Source organism: Canis aureus, chromosome 8 (assembly GCF_053574225.1).
Source record: "Canis aureus isolate CA01 chromosome 8, VMU_Caureus_v.1.0, whole genome shotgun sequence".
Lineage (NCBI taxonomy): Eukaryota > Metazoa > Chordata > Mammalia > Carnivora > Canidae > Canis > Canis aureus.
Genome location: NC_135618.1, coordinates 52,187,251 through 52,208,023, shown reverse-complemented (window position 1 = coordinate 52,208,023; position 20,773 = coordinate 52,187,251). Strand labels below are relative to the sequence as shown.

Here is a 20,773-nt window from a genome sequence, read left to right as displayed (position 1 = left end):
TCCGGATCAGCACAATGCTGGGCACCGTGGCTTGCTTGTGAAAAATGGCCAAGAAATGCTGGCAGGAAGAAGCAAATAGTAGACATTTACTAATGGAAAGAGCTGAGTGAACTTATGGGAAGACTCTCCCTTGCCCGTTTTCTGTGGGTTCCATCCATTCCAGGCCCTGAGACTCCCTAAAGTAGATGGACCGGGTGTGTTGGGATGTGGGCGACAAGCTTCAATTGTTCCAGCAAAAATAATCTGCTTTGTCCATGATCACCAGAGAGGCCTCAAGGTTTGAGAAAACAGTCACATCAAATATATTCTTCAGAATGGTGTGTCAATGGAACTAGTAAATATGACCAACCCCAGAGACTTGGTAAGAGGAAGAAGGCCAGTTTTCTCCATCATAAGCTGCTCGTTACCCTCCAGGAGGAGGATAAAACATTATCTCTCTCCACATTATTGTCCAGGCCACCTCCATTAGCAGTAACAGTTCCCAGTAGCCACTGGGCTCCACAGTATCAGGCCGCAGTCTCTCCTCTTTGCTTCCAGTTCTTCACAGAATAAACCAGCACAACAGCTTCATTCAACATCTGTGCACCTCAGGATATGTTTGAACCTAACTTGTGTTCTTTTATTTAAAACTATGAAAATAAAGTATTTAAAACCTGCTAGGAGGGCTTTGATGGGATTTGCTTCTGAATAGCAGAGTTCCTTCGGAGTTACATCCATACCATGGAAGGCATCATACCATTTATATGTATCAATATTATTAAGAATGATCAACCATCATTATTGTATGATTACCACACATTCACTCAAGATTTCTTGAGCACTCATGTGGTAGGCAATGTGCCAGGAGCCAGGAATACAACATCAAACATGATAGGTAAGATTTCATGGAGCCATTACTCTTATAGGGGAGAAAAGCAGACAATTATTTACATATTTACTTGTTAAATAACAGTCCCTCCAGTGAAGGACAGGCCAGGTGTCAGGATCACACATTATATAGAATAACCTGACCTAACTCTGGGGGTTGAGAGGCCACGGACGGTGTTCCTTAAGAAGTAGCTTATAGGGGCACCTAGGTGGCTCAGTAGTTGAGCATCTGCCTTCAGCTCACGTCCGATCCCAGAATCCTGGGATGGAGTCTTGCATCAGGCTCCCATAGGGAGCCTGCTTCTCTCTCTGCCTCTCTGGGTCTCTCATGAGTAAATAAAATCTTTAAAAAAAAAAAAAAGTGGCTTGTAAGCTAAGCTCTGAAGGATAAAGATGTTTAAAAAATAAAAGAAAATAAAATTTAAAAGGAGGGGGAGAAAATTCTGGAAAGCACTATTAATCATAGCAGAAAGCATTATTATTAATGAAAACAATGAAACTACTTTGCTTGAAATGTAGTCTCTATCATTTCGTCTTTGGAGGAACAGCAGATCCTGATTGGTTTGTTTTCCAGGATAATGCAGCAGGGTTCATCTTAAAAGAACTATTGGCTTTCCTGTGCATTTCTCAAGGTTTTGCATATAAGAAGTTTGCTTTCAGAATCCTGAAACCACAGAGCTGTCATTTTATGTAGAACTCCACAGCATACTTCTGTCTTTTGAGAGGCAATTTTTTTAAAAGATTTTTATTTATTTATTCATGAAAGACACAGAGAGAGAGAGAGAGAGAGAGAGACAGAGACACAGGCAGAGGGAGAAGCAGGCTCCATGCAGGGAGCCTGATGTGGGACTCGATCTTGGGTCTCCAGCATCATGCCCTGGGCTGAATGCAGGCGCTAAACTGCATTAGCAGTTTAGATGAGGTTAATATTTACTGAGCAGCTACTGTGCTAGCAGGCCAAGCTCTCAACTCTCATTTAACCTGCAACAGACAGGTGCCACAGCTGAGCTCTCCACTTGACAGATGAAGACACTGAGGCACAAAAGGGCCAACTTATCTGAGGGCATCCAGCTTGTAAGTGGCAGAGTCGGGACCAGGGGACCTGAAAGTCAGTATCAGTGAGGGATGCATCTCAGTACCCTGATGTTGGCCAGATACACCCAGGCTTTCACAACTCCCATCCATGTCTTTGTTCAAGCCCCTTACCCCACCTGAAATGCCAAGGATTCCTTCACTCCCCACTCCTCCCAATAAATATATGTTCTCCTGCTAAGACCCAACTTCAACATTACTTCCACTGTACAACACTCTCCTTTCTCAGATTAAAAGCTGGAAAGATAAAGGAACTAAGACAAAAAAAGAAAGGGCAAAAGATTCTGTTCTTGCTGTGGCCTAGTAATAATGTTCTAGAAAGAACCACTCACAAATAAGAGCAAGAACTTGTCTAGTGAAGTGGCTGAAAGAAAAGATAGGCATCTCCAGGTGAGAAGCACAAGTATGTTTCTCCTAACTACTGGGGGCAATAGGTGGCTTTGGAACCACACCCACCCTCCACCCCCAGGTCCCCCACAATCCACTCCACGTGCTACACCAGTATGTCCAAAGGACTAGAAACAGGCCTCCCCTGTAAAAAAGCCTTCGTCAGCATCCCACACACAGTTCAACGGGGTTTAAGGTCAGGCTGGACCCAGTCCTGGCAAAGCCACTGCCCAATAAAGCAGGTACAACTGAGGCTGGATCGGAGAGACCAGAAAATGAATCGGGGGAAGAGGACTGTTTTATAACCAGCTGAGAGGTGGGGTGTGTAATGGGGATGAACAAAAGCAGCCCATTTCCACAAGCTTCATTTAATTTATATGTAGCCTTCCCCTGCTCAGTAATTGAATGTATTATTTATTTTGGCCAGCAACTGCCGCATGTGGCTTTCAGATCAACAATAATAGGCTTTTAAGGTTCAGTGCCATAGCATTTAGAGACTGGAGTAAAAATCAGCAGATAAATTATTAAACATGAAGTGAACGCCACATTCCTGCCCCTCCTACAGTGGCCTGAAGTGTGGGTTGAGGCTGATGAGGAGTACAGGGCACTAACCACCCATACGGCGTGTACCAGGCTCTTCTGACACTGCTTATCTCCCGGTGTGGACTGAGGCCACTACAGGTGGCACAAGAGAGCAAAAGCCACCCATGGCTCTCATCAAATAGTTCTTGGAGCAGCAAATCTTTGAGGATGGGGGAGCCTTTATTTAGCTTAAGATTTTTTTTGTTTTACCTTTAAAAACAAAAATAGCATGAAACCCCATATGGGATCCAGTCATAATAAGCTTGCCTGGGATCTACAATATTTTAGATCATGGTCCTTAGTTTCTAAGTCGGGAGAAGAAAGATCTAGGCTTCTAGAGCCTCCACTTATAAAGTTCAGGGCCTGAACCCTTTAAGAGGGAACAGTTTATAGTAAGTGCCTAGGTGGCTCAACTGGTTAAGTGTCTGCCTTTGGCTCAGGTCATGATCCCAGTGTCCTAGGATCAAGCCCCATGTTGGACTCCCTGCTTGGCAGGGAGCCTACTTCTCCCTTTCCTGCCCGCCCCTGCTTGTGTTCTGTCAAATAAATAAATAAAATCTTTTTAAAAAAAAAAACAACAAACAACCTTTAAAAAAAAGATTTTAAGTGTCTTACATCAATCTCAGCTAATTAATCCAATCTAATCTTAATTTTGCATAACAACAGGTTTTTGGTGGTGGCTGTACATTTTTGTTTTACCTCGTTTCTTGCTCACCCATCATCCTTACCAAAGCGGGTACCAGGACAAAGTTAAAGTTCCATGTTTACCAACACACAACAACAGCAAGTGGGGAGAGTGGATAAGAAATACACACAGTAAGAAAACAGATCAAAAGTATAATGATCACAAGGAGGATAGTACAGAGCATGATAGACTAGGAAGGTGCATTCAGCTAAAGCAGTGCTTCTAGCTAGAGTGGACAGCAAGGGCTACCCCAACAACTAACCGAGGCTTGGTTTTCATCACCTGCCTGCTAAGTGAAAAACAAAAACAAAAACAAAAACAAAAACCCAACCAAGTATCTGGGAGAAGATCATTTTAGAAAGAGGAAATGGCAAGTACAAAGACTCTGGGTTAGAATACAGCTTTATATGTTCAAAGAACAGGAGAAAGCCAGTGTGGCTTAAGTGTGGCGTAGGATGAAGACAAAAGGAAGGCAGGCACCAGACAGCCTGAGGACTCACATGCAAGGTGTTTGATGTAATTCCAGATGCAGTGGGGAGCCGCTGGAGTCCCCAGGAGTTAAAAGCAAAACTAAGCAGAGTTTGAAAAGGCTCATGGGTAGCAATCATGTTGGAAGACCTCAGTGCCCGGAGCTGCCCTAGGTAAATGAAGATCCGGATCAACGTACCCAAACTGCCATGCCAAGGACCACTCTCCAACCAGCCCAGAGAACCCATCCAAAGCAATGGCAGCAAGTGGTGGATGGTTAATCTTGGAGTTATGAACTGTGAGGTCAGGTGGGGGATGGGAGTGGAGGTCAGACCACATTCGGAAACATCAGCCCCCTCATACGGTGCCACAGAAACCTCCAAGTTAGTCACTTAGGCTTCCCAACCGTTTGCCCTGCAAATGCTCTATCACAGCAGCAAAGAGCATGGCCTTGAGTCAGACAGATCAGGGGATGAGTGTTGGCAACTGAGCCCCTCCCTGCCTCGGGTTCTGGGAAAGGAGGCACTAACCACAGGACCACCTCATGCGGCTGTTGGAAGATAAAATGAGACAATATGTGCAAAAGGCTCGCCACATATAAATGCTCCATCAATAGTGCCAGGATCTCGTCCTCTCTGTGTGATGGCCTGCTGGGTGGCTCCCTTGCTGCTGAGGCTCTGCATGCATGCCCTTGACACATGCTGTTCCAGAAGGTGACAAGCACATCCTGTAACAAATACCTGTGACTCCAGCACTCTGCCTGAGGGCTTTCTCTTGGCTCCAGGGCAGAGCAGGCGAGGGAGCCAGAGAGTTGATGATCTAGAAACAGCCCTCAGCCAATGGCAGATGGAATACAGAGTCAAGAACCCATTTTCCCTGCCCCTTGGGTGGGGCAGCGGGGAGGCATTTGACACCCCCTCCCAGAGGTCCCTCTTGAGAATATACCTCAGCTGCCCACAGCAGTAACCTGCCCAGTAGCACATCTTTTGTTGGCTTCCTTCCCTGTCTCAGCTCCCCCCTATGGCTTGACTGACACCCTCGGGGATTACCTCCCAAATGAACCATGTGGCTCCTGCACCTCATAGAGAAATGAGTCTTGAGCAGAATTTTTATCACTAACAGCAAGCTATTGAGAGTATTCTTTCTATACTTATTAGCTTCTATTTGTAGGTCTCTGGGCTTTCAAACAAACAAACAAACAAACATCAACAAAAAAATACACAGCAATCTGCTGCAATGAAGCAATCCTAACTTGTAAAATTCTCTAGGCACACTCATCCTGGGATGTCGAGCTGCCTGCCCTGGCCTGTCTGAGACAGGTTTCAGAAAGGTCCTTACAGGAACACAGCTTCACACTCTACTCTGCCTCACTCTATAAATGTGGGCTTCCTACTAAAGAAACAGATTTAAAAATTCATCATTGCTCAATCAGTTTTTTTTTTCCTTCTTAGAAGAATCTCTTTCTCTCTGTCTCTGTCTCTCTCTCCATACCCATATACACACACACACACACAGAGCTGAGTCAGCTTTCCTAAGTAGCCGGGAAATGCTTAGAGGAGAGAATGATAGGCTTACCTTGGGAGAGGCACTGGTTGGCCAAGGCAACCTGACCAGAATGCAGGTAGAGGTTGAGTCGTGTGAAAATGCTCACCAGGGAGGGGATGGTGATGAAGCAGTAGGCAACACAGGCCTAGAAGGATAGGAAGAAACACAGTGGCTGATGTAAGCAGTACCATCATGGCAACTGTCCTCCTGCTTTCATCTATCACAGATTTTCAAGCAAAAAACTCTTAAATTAACGAATCTCCTCATTCTGAGCCCCAATTTTCTCCTCTTCCCTCTGCATCATACTCCAGAGGTCTCTTTGGGAGGAGGGGGATGGGCAAATAAGGAGCTTAAGGGTGTAAGAAAAATAAATCCTTATCTGTCATCCCAAGAAGTAAATAGGTAACACCTGACATTGACTGAGAAGCCGGCTCTTAAACCAATTACTTAAAAATATGGGAGTAATTAGAAAAAGAAATTGCTCAAAAAGGTTTTGAGGTGGTCAGCTCTGAGAAAAGATGTATGAGGTCAGAGCAGGGATGGAATGCTTATTTTTCACTGTCCTCTTTTTGGTCTGATTCCATTTTTTTAGAACATAGATATGGGGACGCCTGGGTGGCTCAGTGGGCTAAGCATGTGCCTTTGGCTCAGGTCATGATCTCAGGGTCCTGGGATCAAGCCCCACATTAGGTTCCCTCTGCTCAGTGGGGAGCTTGCTTCTCCCTCTCCCTCTTTACCGCCTCTCATGCTCATGCTCTCACTCTCTCTATATATATCTCTCAAATAAATAAAATCTTTAAAAAAATTTTAAAAAACACAGATATGTATTGTTTTGATAAAAAGACCTTCCAGTTACAGGCTCAAACCAGAGATAATTCGGCTGGCAAAAAACTGCAATCCACCTCCCAACCTCCTCTCCACAACATGGAGATGATCATTTCTTTTGAAAATATTAAGTGATTAGTCCATAGATACTCAAGGAAAAACTAATCTGGAAAATCAATACTGAACACCCTGAGGACATCTTTGTCTTTTTCTGGGAAAATCAACTTTAGAAACTTGCAAATGAAGCAACTCAACTGGAGTTCAAAGTCTGGGAGTCTTATCTCTAGAACATACCCGGACAAAGGCAGCCGTCTTTCTGGAATGATTTCCTTTCATTACTTTTCTTGTTTCCATTGCCAACCGGTTTACACTCTGAAATTATTAATTAAAACAAAACAAAACCAGTAATTATGAAATGATGGCTGCCTCAGATTAATTTCTTCCATAGAGAAGTCAGTAAGAATGAGCTATGTAGGGCCAAGACTGGTTAGCACCGAACCCTGAAATGCCATGGGGTCACAGGCCTGATTCAGTCTCAGCCTTGAGGAAACATCTCCAATGGGAAAGAACAAAAGGCACTCACTGAGTTAGTCATGCCTATCAACTGGCACTGTGAATGGCCATTTTCTGGTTTAATGAATAGCCAAGGTTCACTAGATTTCCAGGAACCCCAGATACTAAGCTTGAGATCTTAGGGATCCTAAGAGAAACCTCCAAACCTGAGAGCAGACCCCACAACTCAGCTATGCAATACTAACATGAACCAAAGGAACAGAAATAATAGCTACCATATCACACAGCATACAGGCGCTGCTCTAAGAGGTGGACATTCATCAGCTCACTTTACCCCACAACCCTACAAGCTAGGCACTGTTACCTCCACCGAATTAGAAAGGGGATCTCTACCTCCCCCAAAATTAGAGAGGGGGTCTCTACTTCCCCTCAAATTAAAGGAGAGGTTTCTACCTCCCCCTGAATTAGAGAGGGGGGTCTTTACTTCTCCCATCCCCAAATTAGAGAGGAGGTCTCTACCTTAAATTCAGCAATGCCACAAAACCTGCTAACCAGCCAACAAATATATGAAAAGGCTGCTCTCTCCTTGAATTTACACAAAGCAATTAAAGAGCCTTGGGTAATCTTTCCACAAATATGAGAAGTTTGGACCTAGGGTTCCCAAACTGTGTACTGTGACATCCTCGAAGGCTGTAGCAAACTCACGGGGGCACAATTTTCTGAGGGGAACAAAGCAATGTTCAATTGTTGAACACCGTGGAAAGCACTGGCATGAGGGAGCTCATGGATTCAACACCAGATTGCATCCTGTTTCTCCCAGCGATGTACTATCTTTGTGAAACTGGGTTTTCAGTAGCTGCTCTGATAAAAAGCAAGTACTGTGCAAAAAAAATCAATGTAGGGAAAGAAAAAATCAATGTAGAACAGGATATGAGGGTAGTAATGCCAATCTGATGCTAAGGTTTGAGAAGTGGTGCAGTGCCCAACAGGTACACACACTTATTAGTAATTAGGATTATTTAAGAATAAAAATATGTATTTTTCTCTTGATCCACATATGTTATTTCTAAGAGCTAGCCAGTTGTGAAGGCATAAATACTTAAGTTCTTTCAGTCTACCTTCTTAATGAACAGAACTGTTACTTCTTTCTTTTGGCCTGGGGGCACCATGAAAAGCTACCAAGATCCAACAATGTTGGGACTCTGGTTAAGCTAGAAGAGCCATAGGTTAATATTTCTATAACTAATCAGTGCAACCCACTTAGCTGCTGGCATTCAGGAATGAGAATATGCTAATATCAGAGAAAAAGAGGTAAAAAAAAAACCCCAAGACTTAAGCAAAACTGCAGATTTGATTCACCTTTGAGAAACCACCTTTTTATACCCTAAAGAATAGGAGTGTTACAGGGCTACAAGAATCTCAGATTAAACTCCATGCCTGGAACTAAATATTTATTGAGAAAACAAACAAATAAATGACAATCCTTACGTGAATCAATTGCACAAGAACAGGTTCCAGGTTGCAAAACATTGACCTAGCCTCAACATAAAAACTTAGCTGTTGTTCAAAGTCACGGCCAAAGGAAACCTAGAAGGAAAAATAAGATGCTGAGAATGTTATCTCTAGGCACCTGTGAGCACACACCATTAAAGAGTTTCCCCGAGGTTTGTAGGGTAGGGAAAGTGCTGTGATGACAAGTCGCCAAAAATCCCACCGATATACATGGGTGGAAATGCCAAGGGTATACAAGCATACACACATGCGCACACGCTGTAATATGCTCCAATTAGACTTTACATGACTTCGCCCAGCACAGAACTGAAATATTACCATTACTACCTCATCTTTATGACATGAGCACTGGAGTAGAACATAAAAAGACCAAAGGGTATAGAACAGAATCTCAGAATGTAAATCGGATTTCCCAGGCTAGAAGGAAACCACTGGAAAGGAAATAATGGAATTTTGTGTGTCAGCTGTGGCCTTTTCACAGGACGTAAATTTGGTTATTGGGAGCCATTTGTCAGAAGGCTTTCCCTAATAAGAGCCACACCTTTCTGCTTTCTGTTGCAGAATCCAACCTCAGCAACTTACTGGTGCCTGCAGGAGCCATAGGTGGAAGTTTCTCCATCAGTAAAAATCCCCTCTTCTCCAATTTCTTCAAATTTATGAACAGCTGGTTAGTAGGACAAACCTTACTGTTACAGCAAACATTTTTGCCCAGAGGAGGTTTAACATTGCTATTTCCATTATAGCTATCAGGTTTCACATCTTATTTCCTCATTTTCTTTTCCATTCTAACTCGGTGGCTTTCAGACAAAGCCATAAAAGGATAAAATACCACCTGATCAGCATATAAATCAAGGGCAAGGAGAGTCACCTGATAAAAGTTTCATTTCCTAACATGGCAACTGAAAGGTTAATTCTGATTTTGCATCAAAATGGATCATGTTACCTACAGAGTCAGGCCAATGATGACACTGAACCCTTTTGTTGAACAAGTCACATTTTCAGGATCATTTTCAAAATGATCTAAGTTATTTTTATCTTGGTCAGCTTTTGTCTTGACATTTGTATTAAAACAGATACTGACAGCAGTTGCTGTTTCAGCTCCGGGCACAGAGAATGAAAGGTGGTTCTGGCTAGGATGGTGCAGTGAGGTTGTTCCCAGAGAAGGTGGCAATAATCCCTCCCACGCTGTGTCCCGCTCTGTCCCTGTGGATTCTTCCCATCTGGGATGGAGTCTACCTCCCCCCTCTCCAAAGCACCGGCCCAGTGACTGCTCTGATCAACAGAATGCAGCAGGATGCGGCCCTGGTCACTGTGGGACTGCTGAATTTGGGTCTTAAAAGGCCCTGCAGCTTCTGTCCACACCTTACCACGTAAAAGATGGATAATGGTAGAACAGCAGAAAGCATCCATGCTGGTGAGAAATGCCCCAGCAGCCAGCACCAAGACCCCAGATGCATAAGCCAGGCTCTCCTGGATCCCGTGGCCCAGATCCTGGTACATGGAGCACCCCGGCTACACAGCCAACCCAAAGGATTGTTAAGAATTACTAAAGGGACGCCTGGGTGGCTCAGTCAGCTGAGCATCTGTCTTCGGCTCAGATCATGATCCCAGAGTCCCAGGATCAAGCCCCGCATCGGGTTCCCTGCTCAGCAGAGCACCTGCTTCCCCCTCTGCTTCTCACCCTGCTTGTGCTCTCTCTCTCAAATAAATAAATAAAATCTTAAAAAAAAAAAAGAATAAAAACACTGTTATTTAAAGTTGCTACATTTTGGGGTGAGTTGTTATGCAGCAATTTTGTCTCCCCCAAACCGAAATATCCTCTTCACCATCATCATCTGATGAGCAGCACATGGGCAAATGTCTCCCAGGCCTGACCAGTCAGTGTGTTCCTTTCCCATCACTGCAGCATGTCGTTCAGAGATGAGGCGGTGATAAAAATTAATCTAGAGACTCAATCCCAGGACTTCTGATGGAGCCCTTCCTGCTGGGCTGCAGCTCTGGAAGGCATGGGAACCCAGAATATTCAGGGGAATGAGCCTGCCAGGGAGGACACGGGGAAAGCAGAACCCCGAGCCACAGGTGCACAGCCGGCAGGACCTGATGATACCACGGAGGTCCCCGGGCCAGCTGCTCCTTCATGGAGCTCCATTCCTGGACTTTGTGTCACATGAGCCAGTAAGTCCCTCATCCAGCCCTCCCCCTCCCTTTTTTTATTCCTTAGGCCAGTTTGTCTTGGCTCTCTTTGCCCCCAGGGGAGTGCTGGCTAATGTAAGATACTTTCTAATTTCATCTTATCTTAATAAAAATGAAAAGCACCAGGGAACATAACGTTAACTGCTTTCACTGGAGTTAAAGACCAACAATTACATCACATTTCCAAGTGCCCTGAAACTTCTCCCCCAATACTTACCATTTTTATAAATCCATTAATCAAATATGCCAGCATTCTTTTCTCATCCTCAAGAGTGAGTGCACTAAAATCAATAATTGTACATAATTAACATTGAGGTAATAAATGAAAGTTTCTAAAGAATATATGAGAAGTAAGCAATTTAACAGGTAAGAACATTTTGCATTTTCCAGATTTAAAACACTCTCAACAGTCTGTTTCTTCTGATGAAAATATATCATCTAAATGAACATAATTTAAATGTGTTTCTCTTCTCAAAGACAATGTTTTTCAAGACATATTTGTTAATAGCAAAGGAGAAGGAAGCTTGCTTTTCTTTGGAAACTGGAAAACAACTTCAAATTTTGTATTTCAGAGAAATTTTGTTCAACATTTTGGGATAAAAGATTTCACACATACAGTGAAGTTGAATTTTACAACGAACACCTCAATATCCACCACTAGGATCCTACCACCATCATTTTACAGTTTTTGCTTTATCACATAACTATCTGCTTCCCTCTCCACCCACCAACCCAGCTCATTTTGGGGAGGCATCTTAAAAGTAAATTACAGATCACGATTGCCTCTATTTAATAGCAATATTAATACAAATATAAATATGAAAATGTCAACATCCTTAAGCTTCAATTACACATGTGAAAGCCTATTAATAGTTCCCCAAATTTATCTTTAATTTTTTTATAAAGATTTTATTTATTTGAGAGAGGGAGCACATGGGAAGGAGCAGAGGGAGAGAGAGGGGGACAAGCAGACTCCACGCTGAGCATGGAGCCTGACTCAGGGCTCAATCCCAGGACCCTGAGATCATGACTGCAGCCAAAACAAAGAGTCGGATGCTTAATCTACTGAGCTACCCAGGCGCTCCCCAGATTTATCTTTAAAAATAACTTGAGACTAGAGAAAACAGGAGCCAAGTTTTTTGTGTGTTGGTTTGTCCTAGGAGAAAGTAAATACTGCCAAAGACTGTACATCATTCACTAACAAAGCAATGTCCCTTTCAGTCTTTGAGACTCCGTGTCCTAGCCCCTGTTGTAGCTGGGTACGACCATATGACATTTCTGGCCAATGGGATACAAGGACAAGTAAGGGGGAGCCCTCCAAGTTTTCTCCCAGAAACAAAGCTGCTGTCCATCAAAGCCCAGAGGCTATACTTGGACATGGTTGAGGCAAACCAGCTTCCCCTAGGAAGACGAGGACAACACCCCAGGGGGATGGCCAAGCAATGAGACAGAAGGAACCTGGATGGTGCTCCAAAGTAGGGCTACCCTACCTCAACCTTCTGGTCTCACACCTTTAGCAAGAGAGAAATTAACTTTCTATTTTACAAAGCTAAAACCCAGGAGCCTACTAATATAGGTGCCTTTCTGGATAGGTTTTGTGCCTTTATTTCTATTTTTTCAAACTAAAACTAAAAAGTCTATCAGTTCCCGGTATTATGAAGAGTCTTGAAATTTCTATTTTTATAACTAGTCATGAGGTTGACAACATAAGATCCATGAAAATAAAGATTCCAAAATTCAAGAAAAAAGAGAAAAGAAATTAAATTCATCTTGTTGATGGTTAAGTTCCAAAACTGTTGTCTCAATTCTTGTAACATTTTCCAGTGAATCAAGCTGCTGTGATTCTTTGGGGACTAAAGTTCCAGGCACAAATAAGCAGGAACTGCTTCAAATACCATCAGATGGAAACATGGACCAAAAAAAAAAAAAAAAAACTAGAAAGCAAATGAGTGATAATTTGGCCTTTGACCCAGAGGTAAGAAGGCCAATGCACAAGACTGAGCCTCAAGTCTACTGAATACCTAGAGCCTCTCATGTAAGGAATATAAGCCGTTTCATTTGAATTTCAAATAACTGGCTAATAATGAGAAAAAAATGTCAAAGGCTATATTACTGGATGAGTGAACTCATTATTATCCTTTCTGCTGTTCTCAAATCTCCAGGAGACATGGAGCTTGAGTTCACTTGGATGAAATCAACCTTTTCCTCTCAACAGAAATCCCTGTGTAAAAACATCTGCCATCTCAGGGTGCCTAGCTGGCATAGTCAGTTGAGGGTCTCTTGGTTTTGGCTCAGGTCATGATCTCAGGGTTGTGGGATCGAGCCTCACATCAGGCTCTGTGCTCAGCATGGAGTCTGCTCCCCCCTCTCCCCACTCAGTCTCCCTTTTTCAAATAAATCAATCTATCTTTACAAAAAAAGAAAAATCTGCCATCTCATTCTCAGGAAGGTTACTACCCTCAGCCTCTCTCTTCTCCTGGACTAGAATGTCCTCATTAGCAAGAATTTTTATAGACCCCATAAAATAATATTATCCACAGTGGCAGCTTAAAGCAGTAATTCCCCAATGCACTATTATGTGGTATTAAGACCCAATCCACGTTATGTTTCAGCCCGAAGTGTGGCTTACTTCACAGAGTCATGCATGGTCTTGCAGACGTGCAAAAGGGCATTCAGAATGACAGGGTCCTTTGTAGGCTCTTGCTGATGCCTACAAGACATTTAAAGACAACAGTAAAAGCTATGTCCACTCACAGCATTGAAGGTGCAGACTGAGTTTCTTCTCTATCACATACCTTTGAAAAATGCAAATTAGTTGGCACTGAACATGTAATAGGCAATGTTCTGGCTTTTCTCTTAATTCTTCTTTCAATAACAAGTATGTTTTTCTGCACGTATTATAACTTCTCCTAAAATCACAGTAAATCCTCAAAATCATGGTAAAGCTGCTGCATTTCCTCAGCCAGGCAAACCGGTTTTTTTTTTTTTTTTTTTTTTTAATGTTTCTTTCTAAAGCAGCCTACAACCTCTCTACAATTGTGTTAAGTGCCAGGCAAAATTATTAATTTGGCTTTTCAAATAATATAGAAGGATATGGTCTTATAACAAATCTTTATGTAAGTAAAGGAGGTATATTCGTTCCAAGCATATTGAATTAATCTTTTAGAAAGAACAACACAAAGAAAGCTTAAAACATACATTATTCAAGCAACATCTAATGTTGCTTTTTCCAAACTGGGGTTATTCAAGTTCCATCTTAACACATTTTATTTTACCATATCTATACATTTAATATTTAAGGTGACTTTAACTTTTTAAATTTAACTTTGTCCTAAAAAAACCCCATGAAAACTATTTATATATTATCTAATATACTTTATATATTATCTAATTAAACTAATTATATATTATCTAATATACTTTAAATATACAACTTTTAAAATCAAAATCTCACTTCTACGCGCCACCTAAAATTATTTCAAGTACCGCCAGCAGTAGGTGGTTTGGGGAAATGCAGATTCAGTCCAAAGGAAAGCAACTCAATTCAAAAACTGATGACAAATCTAAACACTGAAGGTGGAAAGCTTTCTAGCTCTGCGACCTTGACAAGTATAACTTTATTTTTATCTTTTAAAACATTACTCCCTAAGTAGTTCATTAACAGATTGCTCCTTCCAAAAATACATCAGAATACCAGTAGGTGATGGCCAGGCTCCCGCTAATACTGACTTCGTCTTCTTAAGCACTAATTACAAACTTTTATCATGACTTCTCCTTTTAATGTGAATTTCCTCTCCATGTTATTTTATTTTTTCTCCATGTTATTTTAGATGTTAAATACATACATATCATTAGGCCTCAGAATACACAAAGTGATTCTCATTTGCAATGTTTCACAAGGTCATCAGGAATCCAAGCTCCCCAGTTATTCCATGTTACACTTACTTGATAAAAACTTCCATGATGCATTTGCAAACCTCCACCCGCACACTCTCTTTTTGGAACATGTCCAGAAATGGCAAAAATTTTTCCTAAAAATAATAATTAAAACAGTCTACATGCGATCTGCACAAGTTACTGGAAGGAATTTGTGGGTCTCTTTTTCTTTGAAGGTTAAAGCAGAGAAAGAGGGGAGCCTGGGTGACTCAGCCAGGTTTAGCATCTGCCTTCAGTTCAGGACATGATCTGAGGGTTCTAGGATGAAGCCCCACATCAGGCTCCCTACTCAGTGAGGAGTCTGCACCTCCCTCTCTCTTTGCCCCTCCCCCTGCTCATGCTCTCCACACCCCAATCAAATCAAATCAAATCAAATCAAATCAAATCAATCAATCAATCTTTAAAACAACAACAACAAAGCAGAGAAAGAGTCATTCACCTCTATGAAGCAGGTAGATCAGTTGAGGACTTAGCCACAGATGAGGCAGGTAGTAGTGTTAAAAAACACTTACCAGGTCTGGGGCCAGTTAACATTCTGGGAACCATATAGGCAAGCTTTCCCAGGTAACCAAACACAAAGTGAGCTTCTGTCTTTTTTATGATTGTACTGACTAGAGAAAGAAGAGCCAGGAGTTCAGAGTGACCTCCACATTCTGACTCGACATTTGCTAAATGTGCCCATCTGTCACAAGCAGGGATTGTAACTTCCCAGCGACGTCGTGAAAATGGTACAAGGCAATGCACATGGACTTCCAGCACAGGGCTTGGAGTATGGCAAATGTCCAAAAAAAAAAAAGAGGTTCTATTTTTAAAATAAACAAAAACTAAATGCAGTGCTATTAGTGTATATGAAGCCTAAAGAGGAAGAGGTGGCAGGGAAGAGAATCCCCTACGTCTGTACTTGCCCAGGGCAATGCAGCAGACCTAAAGGGGGCATTGTGGGATATTTTAAAATCTCCGAGACACATAAAAAACATTTTCAACTCCACCTGACACTGAGATGATTAGCTCGACGTATTTCATAGTTTCAACATTAGATTGCATGTGTGATAGAAGGCAAGTGTCATATGAAAATCAACATAGAAGAAGACATAAGAAGAGGATGTCCAGTTGGACTCTAGGGTTTGAGAAGCTGTGTGGTGCTCAAAGAGGGGCACACATTCGTGAAAGAAAGAAAAGAAAGAAAGAAAGATAACATTTTTCTCTCAGAAAATGGGTACTGGGGGGATCCCTGGGTGGCGCAGCGGTTTGGCGCCTGCCTTTGGCCCAGGGCGCGATCCTGGAGACCCGGGATCGAATCCCACATCAGGCTCCCGGTGCATGGAGCCTGCTTCTCCCTCTGCCTTTGTCTCTGCCTCTCTCTCTCTCTCTGTGACTATCATAAATAAATAAAAATTTAAAAAAAAAGAAAAATCATTTTAAAAAAAAAGAAAATGGGTACTGGGTACTAAATTTTCAAACACTGATTGTTATGCTATAAATACTGAAGTTGTTAAAACCTAACTACTTTCTAAAAGAACTGTTAAGTATTTCTTTCAGCCTGGGACACCATGAAAACATGACTGGGACACTAAGCAGACCTCTGGCTCAGATACAAATTTCCAAAGGTAATTAAGGAATGTTACTTACCACTGAGAAAAGAACGGAGAAATCATGGAAGTGCGCGATAACTTTCTTAATTATTGACTGAAGCTGCAAATCCAAACAGAAAACACATCTTTTTAAAATAAAACTTGGATTTTTTTTAAGATTTTATTTTTAAGTGATCTCTACACCCAACATAGGGATCAACATCACAACCCTAAGATCCAGAGTCAAACGCTCTACCAACCGCGCCAGCCAGGCACTCCAAAGGTTGGAATAGTTTTAAAAGAGAACCTTCTTTCATAATTTGAAATTACAATTACAATAAGGGACAGCTGGATGACTCAGGAGCAGGAGATTTCTGGGGGTGGGTTAGAGCTTGTCTCTGGCTGAGTTTGCCCATCATCTCATTCTGTGGTCTTGGGGAAGCCACTCCTCAGCCTCCTCTTCCATAAAATGGAGAGCAAAACCATATCTTGCTCACCTTGAGAGTTAAATGGGATAGTTCGTGTAAAGTGCTTATAGAGGCATAGTGTCTCTCCTTGGAAAGCTATTAAAAATCAGCTATGAATATTCAAGTGAGTGGGTGGGGAAATAACTTCCTTATTTATTTTATTTTATTTATTTATTCATGAGAGACACAGAGAGAGAGAGAGGCAGAGACACAGGCAGAAGGAAAAGCAGGCTCCCTGCGGGGAGCCCGATGTGGGTTTCGATCCCAGGACCCTGGGATCACGCCCTAAGCCAAAAGCAGATGCTCAATGACTGAGCCACCCAGACATCCCAAAATAACTTCTTTAAAGGGCCACAGAATCATCACAACTACTCAGTGTGGGTTCTGCAGCTCAAAAGCAGCCACAGGGAGCATGTAAGCAAATAGGTGTGGCTGGTTCCAGTAAAACTTTATTCACACTAACAAGTGGTGTGCTATATTACATATAGCCTGTGGGTCATACTTCATAGAACCCCATTCTAGCCTATAAGGACCCTGTGTTTCTTGACTACTGCGGAGAGACAATGAATGGAGTCTGCTAGTGGAGTCAGAGGCCACATCAATGGCTACCCGAGGTGGCACAATCTGTAAGGTAGGCCCCAGATACTCAGGTTATAATGTCTAGCACCCCTCCCCCTGAGATGCACACAGTCCCACTGACAGGGAGAACTACGGAGGTGCTTTTCCTTAAGAAAAATATACACCTCTGCCCCTGGTGATTGTCAAAAAGAGAAAATTTACTGACAGGTACTGTTGTTTATACTAAAAAAACACTGCTGTTTAAATCATTTGTTTAAATCACTTCAGACCAGGGGGTTCACAACTCATATGGGCAGCTATCCGGAATGCAGGCTGACCCTTGGGGTACCTTTCATAAGTTGTTTCTAGCTATGACAGAGTGGTATACTGTAATTATTCCTTCTCTCTTAGGAATGGACTACATTAGAATTATTATGTTTAAAGTCTTCAATTAAATGGAGTCAAGGTCTTACTAAATGTTCCTCAACCAAAATTCTAATGCCTTTCAGTCTTCATTTGCATCCAAAATCTTACAGATCCACAGAGGATGACCCATCTCCTCTACACGCTTTATCCACTCAGTGATGCTTACCGAGAGCTACTGTGCATGACTATATGTTGTTTTCATCACCCCTAGAAAAATGTCAGGTAGTCAGTGGCTACTCAATAAATTCTGATGATGAAGTACTTTAATTAGCAAATGGTGAAAACACTCTTACCAAAATGTTAGAATTCTAACCTTCTTACAAGAACATGTAATTAATTTTCTTATACTAAGTGAAGCTAGAAATTGATCACAGGTAAGTGCCAGAATATCATATTATTAAATAAAAAATAAAAATAAAATCTTAATTAGGTTGAGGTTACTTGACAGTAAATGAACCTTCGCTGGATTCTGTATTGGACGAGGGAAAAATCTGCCATCAGGGACATTAATCCACCGACAAAACTACAATGCCACCGACAAAACTACAATGAATCCACCGACAAAACTACTGAATCCACCGACAAAACTGAATCCACCGACAAAACTACAATGCGGACTGTGGAGTACACAATAAGAAAATGTTAATGTTAAATTCCCTGGAGTCAATAACCAAACTGTGGTTACATGGAGAATGTCCTTATTCTTAGGAAATACTCATTGAATTCATCAGAGGCAAAGTAGCATGACGTATGCAACTTGACACTCACATGTATGCATGTGTGTGTGTGTACACATGATAATGATAAAGCCAACATGGAACATGGTCACAGTTGGGGAATCTGAGTAAAAAATAATGGAAGTTCTCTGAGCTATTCTTTCAATTTTCCAATAAGCTTGTCTTTATTCAAATAAAAAGTTAGTTTAACCGGAAAACATATGCCCTTTACTTACTGGTGCCAATCAACTCTGTCAGGGCATCCCATATCACATCTCATGCAATCCTCACAACCAGTCTGAGCATAGGGCTACTACCCACATTTGACAGGTGAGAAAACTGACGTATAAAAAGGTTAAGTAACTGAGCAAAGGGCATATGGCAACAATATGGTAGAGCTAGGATTAAACCCAGGATTATCTGACCCTACTCATGCAGCCTGACTCATGCAACATGCCTAGTGATTCAACACAATCAAATTCCTAACTGTGGAAATGAGAAAAGCAAATCTGTTACCTGAGGGTAGGAGTCTTCAAAGGCACGATCTGGAGTCATGTGCTTGATGACATCAGCCAGAACGGTATTCACCTCTCGTTTCTAAATATGGAAAATAAATCTGTATTAAGACACTGAAAGGCAGTCACTGACTACTTTTCTGGGGGAAAGGACTAATATTTTCAGAATATATCACATATCTTTCAGGAAATAGTTTCAAATCATCTGCTGGAAATAACTTAAAGGGAGAAATCCCACCTCTTTCACAGCCCTGAAAAGTAACTACTTCTGTACCAGGTCAGAACTAAACTGTTGTTCTCGGGGACTCTGGGTGGCTCAGTGGTTGAGCACCTGCCTTTGGCTCAGGGTATGATCCCAGGGTCCTGGGTTCAAGTTCTGCATCAAGCTCCCTACAGGGAGCCTGCTTCTCCCTCTGCCTATGTCTCTGCCTCTCTCTGTGTGTCTCTCATGAATAAATAAATCTTTAAAAAAAAATGTTATTCTCAAAGGTTCTGGGCTGTCCCTGCCTTCTCTGAGTGCTGGTAAAATCAGCCATGCCACTTTCTCCCTGCCTGTCCCTGGCCGCTCCCCAAGCACTGGCAGGAGGAGCGGCAAGGCACTGTGGGAAGTGCACAGACTCGGCCCCTACAAGCTGAGTGCCTTTGAGGTCCACCTGTGCTTCTGTCGTTGTCTGTATTGGAGGTCAGCCAGCCACAGTCCAAATCTAGCCCTGTGCCTGTTTTTACATAGCCCATGAGCTAAAAATAATTTCTACGTTCAAACCAAAAGGATAGTAACATTTCATGACAAAAATTATATGAGATGCAAATTTCAGTGTGCATCAAGTTCATTCAAATACACAGCTGTCGGGATCCCTGGGTGGCGCAGCGGTTTGGTGCCTGGAGATCTGGGATCGAATCCCACGTCAGGCTCCCGGTGCATGGAGCCTGCTTCTCCCTCTGCCTGTGTCTCTGCCTCTCTCTCTCTCACTGTGTGCCTATCATGAATAAATAAAAAAAAATAAAAAAAAATACACAGCTGTCCTCACTTATATATTGTCTGTGGCTGTTTTCATGCTACAATGACAGAGTCGGATACTTATGGCAGAGATCGTGTGGTCCACAAAGCATCAAACATTTACTATTGGCTCTCCACAGAAAAGGTAGGCTGACCCTCAGTCCTTATAACAGGAATAGTGAAGCCTCCTGGCAGGGTCTCTATGAGGTTGCATAGCCGACAGGTAAAGTGCCTGGTATTTGTGATTCAAAGTATTTGAATCACAAATATGTGTTACCTAAATAGTTGCCATCATGTTCACTTTCTTGCTTGATGCTCATTAAACTCCCTGGCAGGGACATGTTTATCCCCATTTTACAGATGAGGATGTGGAGGCTCAGAGAAGTTAAGTGACTTAGCCAAGGTCATGCAGCTTAAAAAAATAAAATATCTGACAATGGCACTGAGAGGAACCAGAGCTCCTTGGAGAAACAGCTGAGGCTGAATCTGGAATTAGAAATATGCCAGGGAGCCTGCAACATCTTATAACAGAAAGCAAGGAAGGCAAACAGTATGGTGAACATGTCAGAAGGACTCAGGAGCCAGCCTGAAAAGGCATCCACTGTGCAAAGAAGGGACAAATGAGCATCAGTAAGAATAATGTAATTCAAGTATATTTAAATCCACGCGTTCCTAAAGATACCAACAACTGCTCCTCACTGGTCACCTTTGGGGATGCTAAGGAATCCAATCCTTATTCTAAAACTAGGAAAGGAAAAGAAAAAAACCCAGCAGCAATCCTGCCTTTTCCTTGCAAACTGTCCTTCAGGGTAACCAAACAGCCAAGATGAAATTTTCTCTTTCTACAAGTATCCTAGATAATGAACAGAGAAGAGTTGATTATAATTTCAAATATTGCCATTTTGCAGCCCCTAAGAA

General features: G+C 42.2%; 1 protein-coding gene across 6 annotated transcripts in view; it reads right to left on the bottom strand.

The window, feature by feature from the left end:
- VPS35L (VPS35 endosomal protein sorting factor like) overlaps positions 1-20,773 on the bottom strand; it is a 115,707-nt gene that overhangs the window by 32,814 nt on the left and 62,120 nt on the right. For 4 of the 6 annotated variants that reach the window (XM_077906790.1, XM_077906792.1, XM_077906793.1 and 1 more), the window contains 8 exons: positions 18,860-18,940; positions 16,235-16,297; positions 14,615-14,700; positions 13,299-13,379; positions 10,887-10,950; positions 8,453-8,551; positions 6,746-6,823; positions 5,657-5,771 (listed from right to left, as the gene is read on the bottom strand). In XM_077906790.1, the coding sequence (XP_077762916.1) occupies positions 5,657-5,771; positions 6,746-6,823; positions 8,453-8,551; positions 10,887-10,950; positions 13,299-13,379; positions 14,615-14,700; positions 16,235-16,297; positions 18,860-18,940 (667 nt within the window). The remainder of the gene's footprint in view (positions 1-5,656; positions 5,772-6,745; positions 6,824-8,452; positions 8,552-10,886; positions 10,951-13,298; positions 13,380-14,614; positions 14,701-16,234; positions 16,298-18,859; positions 18,941-20,773) is intronic. The other 2 variants (XM_077906791.1, XM_077906795.1) reach the window with 1 other exon arrangement.